The sequence below is a fragment of the Notolepis coatsorum genome, assembly GCF_963971535.1.
Source record: "Notolepis coatsorum genome assembly, chromosome: 1".
NCBI classification, from domain to species: Eukaryota; Metazoa; Chordata; class Actinopteri; order Aulopiformes; family Paralepididae; genus Notolepis; species Notolepis coatsorum.
This window is the reverse complement of record NC_140165.1, coordinates 232,522,598-232,539,062: the sequence shown is the minus strand read 5'-3', so window position 1 is coordinate 232,539,062 and position 16,465 is coordinate 232,522,598. Positions and strand designations below refer to the sequence as shown.

The window sequence follows — 16,465 nt, the reverse complement described above, 5'->3', positions numbered from 1 at the left end:
GTTGATTCCCTGGTGTGTTGGAGCAGAGTCAACTCCCGGGGTACCCGGTTGAGTGTGCCCCTGCATGTTCATGACGTCTGCCAATCGTGTCAGCCTTCTCTGCTTCGACCCCTCTGGGTGGTTTTTTTTTATGGAGGCTTTGTCATGGTGCTCAACAATGCCAGCATACGCCCCTTCCGCCGGGGGGGCTGTTTTCAGTTGACTCCTTTGGCGCCTGTCTCGTCCGCAGTGCTCCAGGCTCAGGTCTACAGCCTGCTGCCTGGTTTCCTCTGTGCGCTGCCTGCTTCCATTGGTTGAACTTTTTGAGTGCTTACGGCCATGCTGACTGCCTGTTCTGCAGGGTCAGTGTGCCAGGCGGTGTACTATTGGGGGGAAAGGGCCCGCTCTTGGAGGGGCTCTATCCGAATACGCTGGCGATGTGGGGGGTGGTGTCACTAAGTGACCGCCTTGTGGGGTCTTGATGCCTGGCGTCATTGACCTCTCCGGGCCCCCTTTTTCTGGGGGATCCAGTCCCTTCAGTGGGTCTGGGTCTTCCTTCGCGCTCCGCTGCTACGGCCTTGCCACGGGGTTGGGTTTGCTCTTGACCTCGTGATTCTGGGGGCAGTAACGAGGGTTGTTCCTTCCGTTCGTTCCCTGGTGGCATGCGGGTTGTGCGTGTGCGTAGTCGTGGGGTCAAGCCACGGTCTGCTCACCCTGTGCGTTGAGTTGCTTGAGTTCCTCTTCGCACGGTCGGATCCGTCTCCCTCCCGTCCTCCAATAGGGAGGGTATCCCTCCATTAGGGAGGGTCGGGGGGCTCGGTCCTCCCCGGTCTGATGGTTGTGGGGGGCCTCAGCGGGGTACATTTGTCGAGCTTTGGCTCCCGCTCAGCTCCTCTTGTGCAGATGATGCTGAGCGTAAGCCATAATGAAATAGAACGTAAGGTTATGTATATAACCAAGTTCTATGAATTATGGTGACGCTCAGCATCAGAACGCCGCTGCGGCCCTTGATCTCGCCTTGTGGTGAAAGTTTGGGAAGGAGGCGAGTAGGTGACCACACACCTGCTTATGAAGGTACGCGGATGGGGGTGTGGCCAGACGAATGTTGGGATTTAAAGGTACATGGTGGAATTTCTTATTCAGTGCACGTGCACGAAGTGAAGTACAGTGCAGATGATGCTGAGCGTCACCATAATTCATAGAACTTGGTTATATACATAACCTTACGTTCTGTCTTATAGCATAGCCAATACTGAAGAAGGTAGGGATAAGGATATGATGTTATATAGCTTAGATATTGAGCCTTTGGTTGCAACCTTCACCTCCAAGATGTGGTCAATCACAGTTTTTGGAGGTATATGGGGGAACTGAGCAAATTTATTCTTAACGAAATCACGTATCTGCAAATATCTGAACAAATTCGTTTTTGGTAAGTTAAACTTTAGGGAAAATTGTGTGAAGGACATAAATGAACTGTCTTGGTACAAATCGTAAATGCTCAGAATGCCATTCTTAGACCAGTTGCTGAAGGCTTCATCCACCATAGAGGGAGGAAAAAGGACGTTTTTGTGGACAGGTGAGGACGGTGACATGGCGTGGAGACCAAAGTGTTTTCTGAACTGGGTCCAGATCCGGAGGGAATGTTGTACTAAGGGGTTGTTGGTGTACTGGGAGGTTGTGACTGGGAGTGGAGAGCAAAGTAAGAACTGCAAGGATGTTCTAGGACAGGATGCCCTTTCCATGTCCACCCATGCCGGCACCCACTGACAAAGTCCGTAATGGGAATGACTCCAATAAATAATGCTGTGAATATTTGCAGCCCAATAGTAGGCCAGGAAATTGGGTAGTGCAAAACCTCCCTGCGATTTAGGCTTCTGGAGAGCCGTTTTATTTATTCTGACTGGGCGTTTATTCCAGATAAAATCTGATATTGCCCTGTCGAGAGCTTTGAAAAATGACTTTGGAATGAAGTGTAGTATTTTCCCAAGCTATATGGTTCTGATATGTATCAGAACCTGCTCTAATCTGCTCTGCGTTGTGATTCAAAAACTTTAAAGCCCTGGAAAATACTTTAAACAAAGACTTGAGGGTCTTTGTTATGACGATCAGCGATGCAGCAGGAGGAATGAGGAGAAGAGCGTATATACCAGCAGCTGTTTAATCAAAGTTAAGAGTTGTATACAAATTACAATAAAGAACACTATAAAAGATTCAAGGTACCAGAGCACTATGCCGCTCGCCCTATCTAAGAAATCAGATTAAAGAATGGTAGTTGATAAATTGTTGATGGCTTTGTTCTCTGGCTAGTGAACAAAGTATAGTTCTGTTTTTCCCTCCAAAAGTGATGTTCTTTGTCCGTTGATCCTCCTCTGCCCGCGTGTGCAGATACGTGATTTCGTTAAGAATAAATTTGCTCAGTTCCCCCATATACCTCCAAAAACTGTGATTGACCACATCTTGGAGGTGAAGGTTGTTTAAGCCCAGAGAATAGTTTCACTGTATATTTAATACTTTGGTTGGTGAACCCCAAGATATATTAATTACATAACACAGAGAACAGTTTATCTTGATGCTAAATGAGACTCATAAACATTGTATATTTCATATCAGTTTCACTCAGGATTGTTACCACAATATAACAGGCATTTGCAGTTGTTTCACATTGTTTTGAATGATTGTCTCTGAGCTTAGTATAATCACATCATATTATCACACCACTCTATTCAGCCTCATCAGTCCAGCCTAACAGTCATATATGCAGGTATGTCATATTGATGGTAAACCTCCTATCTCTTTAAACACACATTTAAGTTATTTAACTATAATTCCTATTTGAGACTTTTCATACTAATCAGACCAGTTGGCTACACCTGTGTTGTCCCTAGGCCGCGGGGCAGCCAATACCAACTGCATGTGATCTGATCATCTCATTGTGTTAGCTGTTTACCCACCCCCCTTGTAAACAGTTGCTCTATTGTCTTGAAGGAAACCGGTTCTGTCGCACCTTCCAAGCTGTTGATTACTTCCTCCTGCGCTAACTTGGCCCGTGGACTGACTGAATAAGACAGCTGTTTTGACTAAATCTTATGTTTGCTTAGAACCTTTTTGATTGGCATGTTTCTACAAGACTATTACACATTAGTTTGATTTTAACACCCGTTATGATCTATGTTCATTAAAAACTACCACAGAAGGTTGGAATACTTTGAAATAAATACAGACATTTTGGTAATGTGTTCATTTTCACGGTATTCACTCTGCCAACAAGTGATAAGGGAAGTTACGACCATCTGATAAAATCCTGCTTAGTGCGCTCCAGTAGAGGGGTGAAGTTGGACGCTATGAGATTAGAATGTTTACGTGTTATCACTATGCCAAGGTAACGGAAGCAGCTTGGGGAAAGCTTGAAGGGGAACATAATTATAGGGGGGGGGAGATTTCTAACCAATGATTAGATGACTTGTTAACCCTTTCACTGCCACATGACAGAAGGTTAACCCTTTACTATCACACAACCGACGGTAGACGGTTTTGCAGTGCACTCTTATTTGTATATTTGGCTGCAGTGTTGGGGATGCTCCTCTGAAAGAATAGTTTTACAAGCTGCCAATTACTTCACATGGGAAGAAGTTGAAATACAGCAAAGCTCATATGGGACACACACACACATACATAGCTGAGACGCACATACATATACACACCTGAGATATACACTCACACGCATGGCAGAGACATACATGGATACGAGACACACACAAAAGGTAGGATCACAGTCACATACCTGAGAGGTGCACACACACACACACATATGAGACATACACACATACTTACATGAGACACGTACCCACATACACATATCTGAGACACACATTCATACATGTTCTCACGCACACCTACATGTATCTGAGACGCATCCTCTCACATGCACTATTGAGAAAGATGGCATCCCGATAGAAGATGCAGCACATACCTGCTCACAGGTAGATCGATTTACATGTAACGTATGTGCATCTGGGGTATATATGCACTATATATGTAGCAGGGTGGATTATCCCAGCTTCGTGGGAACTGTGGTGCGCGGTCACTAGGTAGCGAGACACAGTAGCACTCTGGCCAGCTGCACCTCCGTCTTTGGGGTCCGGAGCGTCAACTGGAGACTGGCAGTGGGAGTGTATGAGGCCCAGGATTTACAAACCTGGTCCGGTACTCTGGTCTTCCTCCCTCTCTCTGGGGCAGTCAGCAGTACTCCCCAACACACCCTCACCCTCCACAATTGTCTCCTTAGCCCTCCCACACCTAATGACTGGATGGTAAAGAAATAACTTGGTTCCCCCCGCAAGCAGTACCCTCCCTCAGTAACACCAGAACCTTACAGTGGAAATGGAAGGTAGAATAGGAAGGGGTTAATGATATATATATTACCCGCATCAAAGGGTTAGGATTAGGGTTAGGTTCAATAAAAGACATGCACACAGTGCTCCCGTTCTGGATGGATGTTATTATAACTCAGCCTAGTTACAACAATGCTACGTCTGGTGATTACTGCACCATGGGTATCAACACAATGATTACACTGGCATAAATCAATTATAGTATTACACCCAGGCACCAAGTGCTCTCACGGTACCCAGACTAAGTGCTGCCCATGTCTGGGCGGAACACAGTATTTACCTCCTCTAAGGAATTACACATACACTGTTCCCGGTTGGTAATATGGGGAAGGAAGGGGGAGCATAGGGAAGGATAATAAAAGGGATTCACTGAACGGGAAATATTATGAAACACACACCTTATCACGCTCAAAGAAAAGGAATGAAATAAAAGAGTGAGCCCACAAAATACCGGTAAAGTCCTATCTTAATGCCGGCATATATTGTTCGGGGTACCCCTATGAAATGGTAGTAGCAACATTACTTTCGCCCGCGGGCTGCACCACACTGTGTATTGTATAAGGAATCGGGAGCATCAATGCTCATTTGTACTCATCCGAAATGGCCGCCTCGCCACTCCACTGTTGTCCGGGAGGCAAGATGGCGTCGAACGCTCTCGGCGAGGATGTTAGCAGGCGGAGCTAGGCAGAGAGGCAGCGCCGGCTGAGAGCGTGTACTGAGCGATGACGACCCCTGCTGGATGGGCGGAACTCCCGTCGGCCGCAGGCAGCCTGGTGCAGGTCTGAGTGAAGTCCTCCGGAGCAGGCTGAATGCAGGCAGCCGGTTGCAGGTCTGGTCGAAGTCAGCCGGAGCAGAATGGTCGTTGGCCCACGCTCGTCCTGGTGCGCGCACTCTATACCGCACACTGTAACTACTATAACTCGGTAGTTAAAGACTTGGATACTTGTTTAACCGCACGTTACTTATACCGCACACAGTAACTATCATAACCCGATTGCTAGTGCCTGGCTCTGCACTTATTGTTCATATACTACCGCTGGTACTGCTAGGATATCGTGTCCACTAGCCAGTACTGGTTATCACCCGTTGTCCTCTCACGGGGCCCTCTGGCATAACGTCAGCAACAGGGCTATCCAGAGCCCCCGTTAGCTGCGACTACTCGTTGTCCAAGTTCACTGCCAAAGAGAACGACTTCCGCTGGTCTCTTCCATATATCACTTCCCAACTCTCTCCGCCACTCTCTGCCTGCTACTGCCCCCTGCTGGTCCCGCCTGCCAGTCACAAGGGGAGACGCATTGTAGAATATGATTCAGTACTGTCATTTATAATCCATGTTCCAGTGCTCTTCGGATTGGGACGCTTGTGTCATTGTTCGTGTGAATATCAAGGACACTAGTTAGAATGTCTTTGTATACAAGAGGGATATAAAACACAGTCAGCAGTTCTGAATAATATACCATATTTTCCAGACTGCTACATATAGTAATGTTGGTTCTTTTTTTGTAAGTGCTTTTTTAATTTCCATGTCAGTTTTTAGTATGTTTGTATGAGTCATTTGTATGTTTTGTATGTTATTACGAAAAAGAAAAAGACAAATCTTGGATGTTGCATATTATGCTGTTGAAAGATGTCTCGTGAATATTTGGAAGATTTGTGCAAAAATATCAATAATAGAAATTTAAAAAAAATACAGCAAAGCTACCCTCAAGATAAATATAGTTTGGTTAAGTAAAGTTACTTAGAAAAAGATGCAATACAAAATGTAATAACATCTTTACAAAATAAAAAAGATTGTTAAAAAAAATTAAAATAATAATCACTCAATTGAAAGTGAAAACGAAGTGTCTACTATCTAGTCAATCAATCAATCAAATTTATTTATATAGCACGTTTAAACATGACGCTTGTCAACCAAAGTGCTTCACATAGCTAAGCTAAGAACAAAGAAAAGTATAAAATAAACTGAAAAAAAAACAATCAACGGATAGACAAAGGAAAAACAGGCCAGGCGATATAGGTGGGTTTTGAGTTTTGATTTAAAAGACTCGATGGAGGGGGCAGATTTAATGGACATGGGGATGCTGTTCCAGAGGTCAGGGGCTGCGACCGCAAAAGCACGTCCCCCCCTAGACTTGAAGTTAGACCCTTATCAGCCGATCTGAGGGCCCTGGAGTTGGTGTTGTAGGGGGTGAGGAGGTCTGCTAGGTAAGCAGGGGCCTTACCATTTAGGGCTTTGTAAACCAATAAAAGGACCTTGAAGTCTATTCTAAAGCGCTCCGGGAGCCAGTGGAGGGAGGCAAGTACAGGGGTGATGTGAGCTCTCTTCCGGGTACCTGTGAGCAGTCTAGTGGCAGCGCTTTGGGGGAGTTGCAGACGGGCTATGGTGGATTTATTTAGCCCCTAGGTGTAGGCTACTTCTCACTTACACAGACATTACACATTGTCAGCTTAGCTGTCAGAGCAGAAGAAACGACAGGGAGAGAGGAGAGTTGGTCAGGTCTTCAAGAGAGAAGAGGCAGTGGTAAATGAAATTTAATTAATCATGTAATTCCTTTATTTTCTATTAGCCTAAAGCCAAAATTGTAGTTGCAGTAATTAACTCCACCTCAAACTAAAATAAATACTAACTGCTACAACCACTATGCCAATTAGAATTTAGTTGAACTAGTAGCAAGCTATACTAGTAGCAAAGTGCATAATAGTAAAAGAAGAAAGTTCGTCAAACAGTGTTGAACTTGAATGCTACAGTCTTGAGTGCATAGTAGTATAGACATATTAGCATAGTAGGTAGTAATATAGGCCTAGTTACATATAAAAAATGCTCCCACTGCTTGGCTTTGTGAAAATAGAGACGTAAGGAATGTCTTTACCATCGTGATACACAAGGAAATGTTCAAGCCTCGCCCCGGCTCACAAGGAAATGTTCTGTACAAACCAGTCCTTGCTTGGAATGTGATGTGAAGGTATAAAAGCTACAGTCCGTAGATGTTTCCCACATACCGCTTGACAACAACTGAACAACATGAAGAACTTGCTGCTGTCGCTGGTGCTTCTGGTGCTGCTGTGTAGCGCGCAAGGTGAGAACTCTAGAAGAATCTATACACCGTGTGGACCTTTTCAGAAGGATTCCATTGCTAGGGGAACGGCTCGGACCCAAGTGTGTTCATTTCCTGTCAGCTATTGTGTATCAACACTGCAACGGGAAAGGAACTTGGGGTTTAGAATGTTTATGTTGTCATGTCTGAAAAGGTCTATATATTAATATGTATATATCAACACTTGGTCAGAAACCGGGGACCCAGCTAGTCCAATACGGTATGATTGATTTTGTGAGGCCGTTGAGTCTTTTTTTATGTAACCAATTAATCTATTTTTGAACAGGTTAAAAACTAGGGATGTTCGATATTGGCTTTTTTACCTATGCCGATATTGTCCAACTCTTAATTTCCGATACCGATATCAACCGATACCGATATATGCAGGGTTTCCCCCCCCAAAAAACGGAATAATTTCAGGTAATTAACATTACATATCTCTTGTCATGTAATTAACACAACATTATGCATACTTTGACAATAAATAAAATAATAATTTGTTCTTACTTGCTTGCCTGGGTAAATAAAGGTTAAATAAATGTAAAATAAAAAATAATATTTTTTTTGTTTGTTTTGAAAACCGATACCGATATGTTCCGATATCACATTTGTATGCCAATATCGGCCGATAATATCGGTAGGCCGATAATACCGGACATCCCTATTAAAAACCCTTTGTTGACGACAACCTTTGTGTCAACCTTACTCAAGATGTGTTCTACTCACATTTGATTTTCATTCTTTTTTTCAGAGCAAGCTAAATTGTATAAATACTATAATAATAATAATAATAATAATAATAATAATAATAATAATAATAATAATAATAATAATAATAATAATAATAATAATAATAATAATAATAATAATAATAAATTGTACTGTATTTGTATAGCACTTTTCAATGACCCAAAGACGCTGAATGTATATGTAATGAAACTATTATGCACTTTACTACTAAGTAATACTGTGCCTATATACTATGCTAATATGTCTATAGTACTATGCACTCAAGACTGTAGCACTCAAGCTTTGCCACTGTTTGATGAACAATGTCACAGCTAAACGACCAGCTAAACTGAAAGCAATGTGGAGCGCTGGGCCCAGCGTCTCCGCATTCGTGGCGAGCGCTTTGCCCACTACGCCACGTAACCGCCCAAATGTATGTATATGTTATGGTGATAATGATAGGGTCAAATCTCAAGGTCATCAACGAACGGTTCTTAGGAAAGTTTATGTTTCTAAACCGTCTTTTGTTGTTTGTCGTTCTGATCTTATTTATTGATTTCTTGAATCCAAAGGACTAGGAATGTCTGATCACTAATTGTGTCTGACTCTTACCACCTAAACTGCACGGACTACAACATCATGCCAGTTAGGATACTGCACCTGTGTATTACCTTACTTACCCATAGTACATATACAGATTCTAAGTGTTATTGACCATATTTATTGTAACGTATAATATAACTGATAGGGCATACAGACCCTCATCTGCACCTTTGATTACACTGTTTACTTTATCATATTCTTATATTACCCTGCCCATACCTGTACCACCCTTCCCCCCTCCCCCATGCTGCTATGACGCCCACATTTCCCAAAGGGGATCAATAAAGGAATATCTTATCTTATCTTATAATGGACATTTCTCCCTCTCCTCAGTGCACACACTCAGGTGCTACACAGGGGAATGCAACGAATTAGAAGATGATTGTAAGAATGAGACTCTGTGCCCAAGTGAAGCTACCGTCTGCAAGACTGTGTTCAGCGGTAATATTCCCCTCTCCTTCTCTACATATTGTTCCCACCCATGCACATTCTCTATCACTATGTAATGTATATATATTCTGTGCAGTGGTGACCCGGGTTCAGAGATTGCATTTTTCCTCTTCCCCCCCTGACAGATTCTAAAATGATTCGCACCTGTGATGCTCTGTGTGGACCAGAAGAAGATGCCATGTGCTGCAAGACAGACCTGTGTGAGGTGGACGACGAGGACGAATCCCCATAGCATCAGGAAATAATGGATTGAGACACAAACACACCATCATGTATGAATAAAGGCTATACATTCTGATGAAAATACTATCTTTGATGTCATTGGAGTGGGGTCACAATATTCAGATGCAGGATGGGGATGGGTGACAGTGGCTCAGTCAGGAGGTAGAGCGGTCGTCTGGTAATCGGAAGGTTGAATGTGAATTTTGCTAAAGTTGTTCGTGTTGCTCGCCTGGACACGTTACTATTTCACAATCAAAGGTATATAATGGTATTATGTTTCATCATGAATGCATCAAAGGGGGGGGGGGGGTCGTTTTTTGATGCTCTGATGGTCAGCAACGGCATAGGTTTTGAATACTAATAATAATAATTGTTGGATCAAAGTAGGATTGATGTCATATAGTCATATAATATTATATAATATTACACGATTGGCGCTGAAAGTGTTACCGGTAACTAGTCCCTAATCATAATTGAATAAATTGTGCTTTCTTATGGCTAGTTTTAACTTATTTTTAGCTAACGGCCATTATGCCTATAAAAATGATACGTCACAGGTTCTGTGGTTCTAATGTGGATCAGGGAAGACAGTAGTGACAGTACAGGTTATGTGGTTCTAATGTGGATCAGGGAAGACAGTAGTGACAGTACAGGTTATGTGGTTCTAATGTGGATCAGGGAAGACCGTATAGTAACAGTACAGGTTATGTGGTTCTAGCACATGATCACAAAAATGCTTCTCTTCCATACAATTTTTATAGCAAGGTTTTAACATTGAAGTGAATGTGTCACTTCCAGGTCCGTACCCCCATTGCATCAAAGTCGACCAATATGGCGGTCGTCTTGAATAAGGTGAATTTCACACATGTATATATAGCCATTATTACCCTGTTGTAGGATGAGAGGGACTTTGAGACATACATACCTGGTATCTACATAGTATCTACATGGTATCTACATGGTTTCATAAAATAAGAAAACGTTTCTTTCCCAGACATCAAATTGAAAGGGTCACTGTGCCCCTCATAGAAATGGCAATGAATCAAATGACACACAAATATCCTCATATCAAGCCGTAGACATACAAAATATGAAATTAGTAAAGTTTTGTGTATGTATTTGTCTGTTTGATTTACCAAGAATGTGATGAGGTCAGGCATGTGCACAGATATATGCTAAATGGACTGTGTTTTTTCTAACCGGTAAATGGTGCATTTATATAGCGCTTTTATCCAAAGCAACAACAATTTTGTTCCTCACATTCACCCATTCACTCACACATCCACACACCGACGGCGGAGCCGACCATGCAAGGCGCCAACCCCGCTCATCAGGAGTATTTGCGGGTTCAGTGTCTTGCTCAAGGACACTTCGACATGCTGCCGGAAGGAACTGGGATTTGACTGGGAACTTTCAAACGACCAGACGAGCGCTCTACATCCTGAGACACTACTACTACTACTGTACCTCCTGAGGTCTCTAGCCCCTTTGCCCTGCCATACAGAGAGTGCCATCTTAAAAAGTATTTATTGATATACATACAGTATAATATATACATTTTAATCTAAGATAAGATATTCCTTTATTGATCCCCTTGGGGAAATTCGGGCATCATAGCAGCATGGGGGAGGGGGGGGGGGGGGGGCGTACAGATATGGTCAGGGTAATAGTATAAAGACATAAATTTAGGCAATACAAAATATGAGAAAGATAAACAGTGTAAACAAAGGTGCAGGTGAGGGCCTGTTAGCTCTATCGGTTATATTATACGTTACAGAAAATATAGGCAATACATTATTTTAATCTGAATATATACTATGAGTAAGAGTAAAAGTAAACAGTATACACAAGGTGCAGTATACACAAGGTACCCTACTGTAACTGGCATCTACCAATATCTCAACATACAATGGATTCAGGACATCCATTAAAAAAGAGGTTTCCTATTTGAAAAGGGCACTCCGCCCCTCCCAGAGATATCAGCTATCAGCTGCTTCATGCCCTGCCCCCCACAATTCCTGGGCAGCGTTCTAGATTAGATGGCTTTGCCACACAACAACCACTTCCTTTCAGGAAATAGATGAGCATATTGTCCATCTATGGCACACAACACATAGTAATCTTAATGAATATGAAAATGGGGGTCAGATGAGCGTTAATCTTCCACACTTCCATCCAGATATTACATAGAGGATTTATGGATGTATTATTTTTTATAATGGCCTTAGAATTAACCTTCACGCCAAATGTGTGAAGAGGTTTAACACACATACACAGACATTTTCATATTTCTCTTATAACTCAGAGGGATCTTTACCATTAAATTATATCATAAAGATTAGAATCATCTTATAAAGGTGGGTGAACTCCCGTTTACCATCGACATCCCTGATTATCACAGGAGAACACGATAACATTCCAGGTTATTATTCATTCTCAAGTCTCATAATTCCATAAATCCTCTATGTAATATCTGGATGGAAGTGTGGAAGATTAACGCTCATCTGACCCCCATTTTCATATTCATTAAGATTACTATGTGTTGTGTCTCTGTCTCGGCCGGTCCCGTGGAATGGCTTCGTGTCGCCTACTGTCTGGCCTGCAGTGCTGAACCTTCTGAGTGGCTCCTCCTGCCCCCACGGGGCGTGCTGCCCTGGGCTGTTGTCTCGTATTTCACCCTGTGTCCATACGGTTGCAGTGGTTCTATCTATTGCTCTATTTCACAATTTTCTTGTATACTGTGGTTCTGCTGTCGCCATGTGTGCATGTGCTCGCTGCATGTATCTGTTGTTCCATCTCCGCCCACTACAAACATGGGAACTCTCTAACCCTTGTCCCTTACCTTCGCATGGGGTATGTCTGGGAGTGTTTGCATTCATTCATTCATTAATTTATTTATTTTGCATTTATTTAAAATTTGTTGGACCTTATGGTGTTCTTGTTTTGTTCTTGACTTATTGTTATGTTTCTTCTTGACTTAAGAAGACGTGTCCGGCCCATGGGGACATTAACGTGTGTTGTCGGGCCTTACAAATAAATTTGATTTTATTTGATTTGAGTTTGAAACACGGTGCAGTGTAGTACTTTAGCTGATTGACTGCTGTTCTGTTCAACCTAGACCCTACTTTTCCTTTCTTTCACATTGGTTCACATTGGTTGATTCCAGACAGAATCTTGACAACTGGACGATGAGAGAGCGAGCTTTGTGCTTCTGGTGCTCGAGTTGCCAACAGTTCCCCTGGCTGCAGTTTAATCCACCGGAACAACAACAGTCCAGCAGATCGAGAACAGACCGTTGTCTGTCATCTCTACTCATAAACAGATGGAAGAACAGCCAGCCTCTTTGTTCTCAGTGGTCTTGTGGTAATGCTGTGATAACACTGATGAATTTCCAGATTATCAAAATCTATTCAAATCATATTGTATCAATTACACAGGCTAATATCGGGATCTCAATAGGCCCAAGGGTTTCACAGGAAATCTTCACAATAAACTACTGCCGTCACAATTTCAGGATGCATGCTGGGTAATTTCTGCTGTGTGAAAAAAAAGCTGCTGTGAATTTGAATCGAAGCAGGTTTCTTATAATCGACTGCAAAGCATTTTGGGATACCAGCAGCAAAATTTGAATTTAGTGAAAGTGAAAGTGACCAATTGACTAAATAAGGTATGTCAGCAAGCAATTGTACTGAAAATGTGCTGAAATATATGTGCCAACTTTAAAGGGGACATATAATGGAAAATAGGTTTAGCCTGGTCTTTGTATGCATTTGAAATGTTATTTAGGCTATGGCTTCTTGCTGTTTGACAAGGGTTTGAAGTCTTAATCAATTAGCTGTGTTTTTGGAGCCAGGAACACCTAGCTAATGTACTTTTTTACTCTTGGGGGGTTTCCAGGCAGGGAAGTAATTCATTAATTTAAGATTTTGTGTGAATGAATGAATGAATGAATATTGCATTGGGGCGCCCTCGTGGTGCATACCATAGTGCCTCGCACACCTATGCGGCCGTCCCGGGTTCGCTTCCCGCTCCTGGGGGATAATTTGTCGCATGTCTTCCCCACTCTTCTCCCGTTCACCCTCTCCTCTGTCGGTCATGTCTGACCAGAAAAAAGCCAGAAAAGCGCTAAAAAAAGAAAGAAAAAAACAACAACTAATATTGCAATTATATAGTGCTTTTTTGTGGGGTGGAAATTGCCTCCTTCACCACCACTGTGCAGCACCCAACCTTGGGCTACGCAGGCTCAATGACCAGGCACACTACACTACAGTGACTATGGCTCAATGGCTCAGGAGACAGGGATTGATATCAGCCAATTAATTAGGAGGGATGATTAGGTGGCCTTGATGTCAGAGACCTGATTAGGAATTTGGCCAGGAACGTCGGGGAACCCCCTACTCTTTGCGATAGACATCCATTTATCAGACAAATGTATGTGTCTGATAAAGAGATAGGTATATATGGATGAAAAGGCATGTGTCTGATAGGGATATATTATTAAAATATTGTATAATTTTGTATTTTTATATTGTATCATGAATTTGATTAGGGTTTTTACTGTTGTTTTAATTGTCTGTATGACATGTAAATGTTGTGAGTGTATAAGGGTTTTTATTGTTGTTTTAATGGTCTGTATGTCATGTAAATGTTATGAGTGTATAAGGGTTTTTATTGTTGTTTTAATTGTCTGTATGACATGTAAATGTTGTGAGTGTATACGTCTGTAACTGTATTTTATGTGTTATGGACCCCAGGAAGAATAGCCCCAGCACTGCTGTGGCTAATGGGGATCCAAATAAACTTAAACCCTGGGTTCTTTAACGACTGAATTTAACATCCTTTTAGCATCTCATCCGAAGGACGGCACTCCCAACTGTACGGTGTCGCTATCACCATGACAGGGGCATTGTTACTGCCAAGTGCAGAGGACAGAGCACTCCCTGCTGGACAACAATACCACTTTCCGACAACGGCCTTGACTGGGGCTCGAACCGGTGATCAGCAACGGCATACGTGGGGCTGATCTTGAGCTCTATACCCATTACCCATAGCCACGCTGCTGGAAGATATTCTCTCAATATTGTCCCCTCCCCCAGTCATTACAGTGCGTACATGGGAAACAATTCACCTTTTGCTAAACCCCTCTCTTGAGCTGACGTCAAGCCAACATGTGTTTTTTCTCATCAAAGTGTTCATCCTCATAATAATTGACCGGTGGTGAATATGGTTAGAAGTTGTTTCATCTTGCAACATTGTTGGTAGACTAACAATAGCTGTTGTTATAGCTGCAGCAAACTGTGGAGCACTTCATTACTGAATGTATAAACACCTGCTTTTGCTTTAAAAATAATTGTTGCAATGAAGAAAGACCTACATGTACCCCTCTTCCCACTGTTAACGGTTTTGCCTCTGTCCACGTTTCTAATGTTATTTCACTTCCTGTATTTAGCCTTCAAATGCATATTGTAGACATTTCTTTATCTGCTTCTCTGCTGTTGTTTCTTCGGGGACTGGAACTTTGATGGACTCATAGCAACGGTAACCAAGGGGGGCGGGACTTGGAGAAGGGTGAACTGAAATCCCGACAGAGAAAGGAGGTAGTGTGATTGTGTCTGGGTTTGTCCTCCATGACGGTTTGGCTCACACACACACACGCACACGCACACGCACGCACGCACACACACACACACACACACACACACACACACACACACACACAAACACACACACACACACACGCACGCGCACACACTTTAGGATTTATTGAATAGTTGGTTTCAATTGTGGTTTTGAAATGATCCCATCAATTACACATGCTCTAGATATGATCTATATCAGGTGGAGTCTATATTCTTGGCCCACACTTCCTGTCAGCTATTGTATTAGCAAACACTGCAACAAGACAATTACAGCTGAGCCCATTTAGAATGTTTATGTTGTCAAGTTTCAAACGGTCTATATCTCACCACAAAGTGCTTGCTCAAACACCCCTATCTCTTACAATAGAACCCAACCTATATTTCACCACAAAGTGCTTGCTCAAACACCCCTATCTCTTACAATAGAACCCAACCTATACTCCATCTTTTCACCTCATGCTGGAGATTGCTCTGCTGATGGTGGACTTGTTGTTGTAAGTGACGTCTGCTTCAGCCTGAGTAGAGTAATGGTGGTCCATCTATTGGATTAGAGGAGGGATTTCACTCTGGGTTTAATCTGAGGAGACAGCAGGCGACCCGGGCTTGGCTCACAGAGAGCTGTTGTCTCTCTCAGTCCCTGGCTGTCACTCAACGCAGCGCACCGCTATCCACACGCTTCATAAGCGCCACCAGGAAAAGAGAGAGAGAGAGGGAAGAGAAGAGAGGAGAAGAGAGAATACTGGCCAAGATGAATCTCTTCTGCTTCTCTCTGGTAAGAACCAAACATTTTGTGTCTATACTTCATCTGTGTTGTTGTACATCCGCTCTGCTGTCTGACTGTGTGGATGTAGAGAGTGTGTGTTCCTGAACGTGATATGCGTGGGTGGTGGATTTAAGCTGGACATGACATAAAAAAAAGAGATGTCTGTGATTCTAGTGTCTCCATTTTTGCAATGAGAAGTTGTTAAAGCCTCAATCTGTAATCTTTTTACCATATAAATGTGTGGCATATTCACAAACAATACTGTAGGATGTCTAAATGATAGTTGATTATGTGCCAAAGTGGCTGGTGGAGTAGACAGAATATAACACATATTAATACAGGATCTGTACTATAATATAGTTATGTTATCTTTTGAGTTTTTAATTTAGAACATGAAGCTGAAGTGTGCAAAGCTAGCATTATAGGGAGTTTATACAACGGCATGCACATTTCTCGATTCTGATTGGCTGAAACAGTCAACTTACACGTGGGTATTTTTCATAACCCACGCTCTTGGTCCCAGGACCCGCCCACAACCGCATCACTATCAATGCACGTTCGTGGTTTTAGGAATTAAAGCAAGATGGCGGACAA

General features: G+C 42.7%; 2 protein-coding genes across 2 annotated transcripts in view; both read left to right on the top strand.

The window, feature by feature from the left end:
* The first annotated feature begins 7,314 nt into the window (after positions 1-7,314).
* Positions 7,315-9,553, top strand: LOC311228543 (three-finger toxin 3FTx-Oxy6). Its single transcript, XM_084314441.1, has 3 exons — positions 7,315-7,447; positions 9,131-9,238; positions 9,373-9,553. Exons 1-3 carry the CDS (start codon positions 7,393-7,395, stop codon positions 9,477-9,479), a joined length of 270 nt encoding a protein of 89 aa, XP_084170567.1. The 5' UTR covers positions 7,315-7,392; the 3' UTR covers positions 9,480-9,553.
* Positions 9,554-15,803: 6,250 nt separating this feature from the next.
* Positions 15,804-16,465, top strand: part of samsn1a (SAM domain, SH3 domain and nuclear localisation signals 1a) — a 77,451-nt gene continuing 76,789 nt past the window's right edge. Inside the window, exon 1 of the mRNA XM_084329218.1 lies at positions 15,804-15,880. Coding sequence (XP_084185344.1) covers positions 15,857-15,880 — 24 coding nt within the window. The 5' untranslated portion in view covers positions 15,804-15,856. The remainder of the gene's footprint in view (positions 15,881-16,465) is intronic.

Bases quoted from the DNA above. Each gene is read 5' to 3' on its own strand.
- LOC311228543 (XM_084314441.1), top strand. From the start codon at position 7,393: ATGAAGAACTTGCTGCTGTCGCTGGTGCTTCTGGTGCTGCTGTGTAGC. The intron at 7,448-9,130 runs GTGAGAACTCTA...CCCTCTCCTCAG, and splicing joins GCTGCTGTGTAGCGCGCAAG to TGCACACACTCAGGTGCTAC. The intron at 9,239-9,372 runs GTAATATTCCCC...CCCCCCTGACAG, and splicing joins CTGCAAGACTGTGTTCAGCG to ATTCTAAAATGATTCGCACC.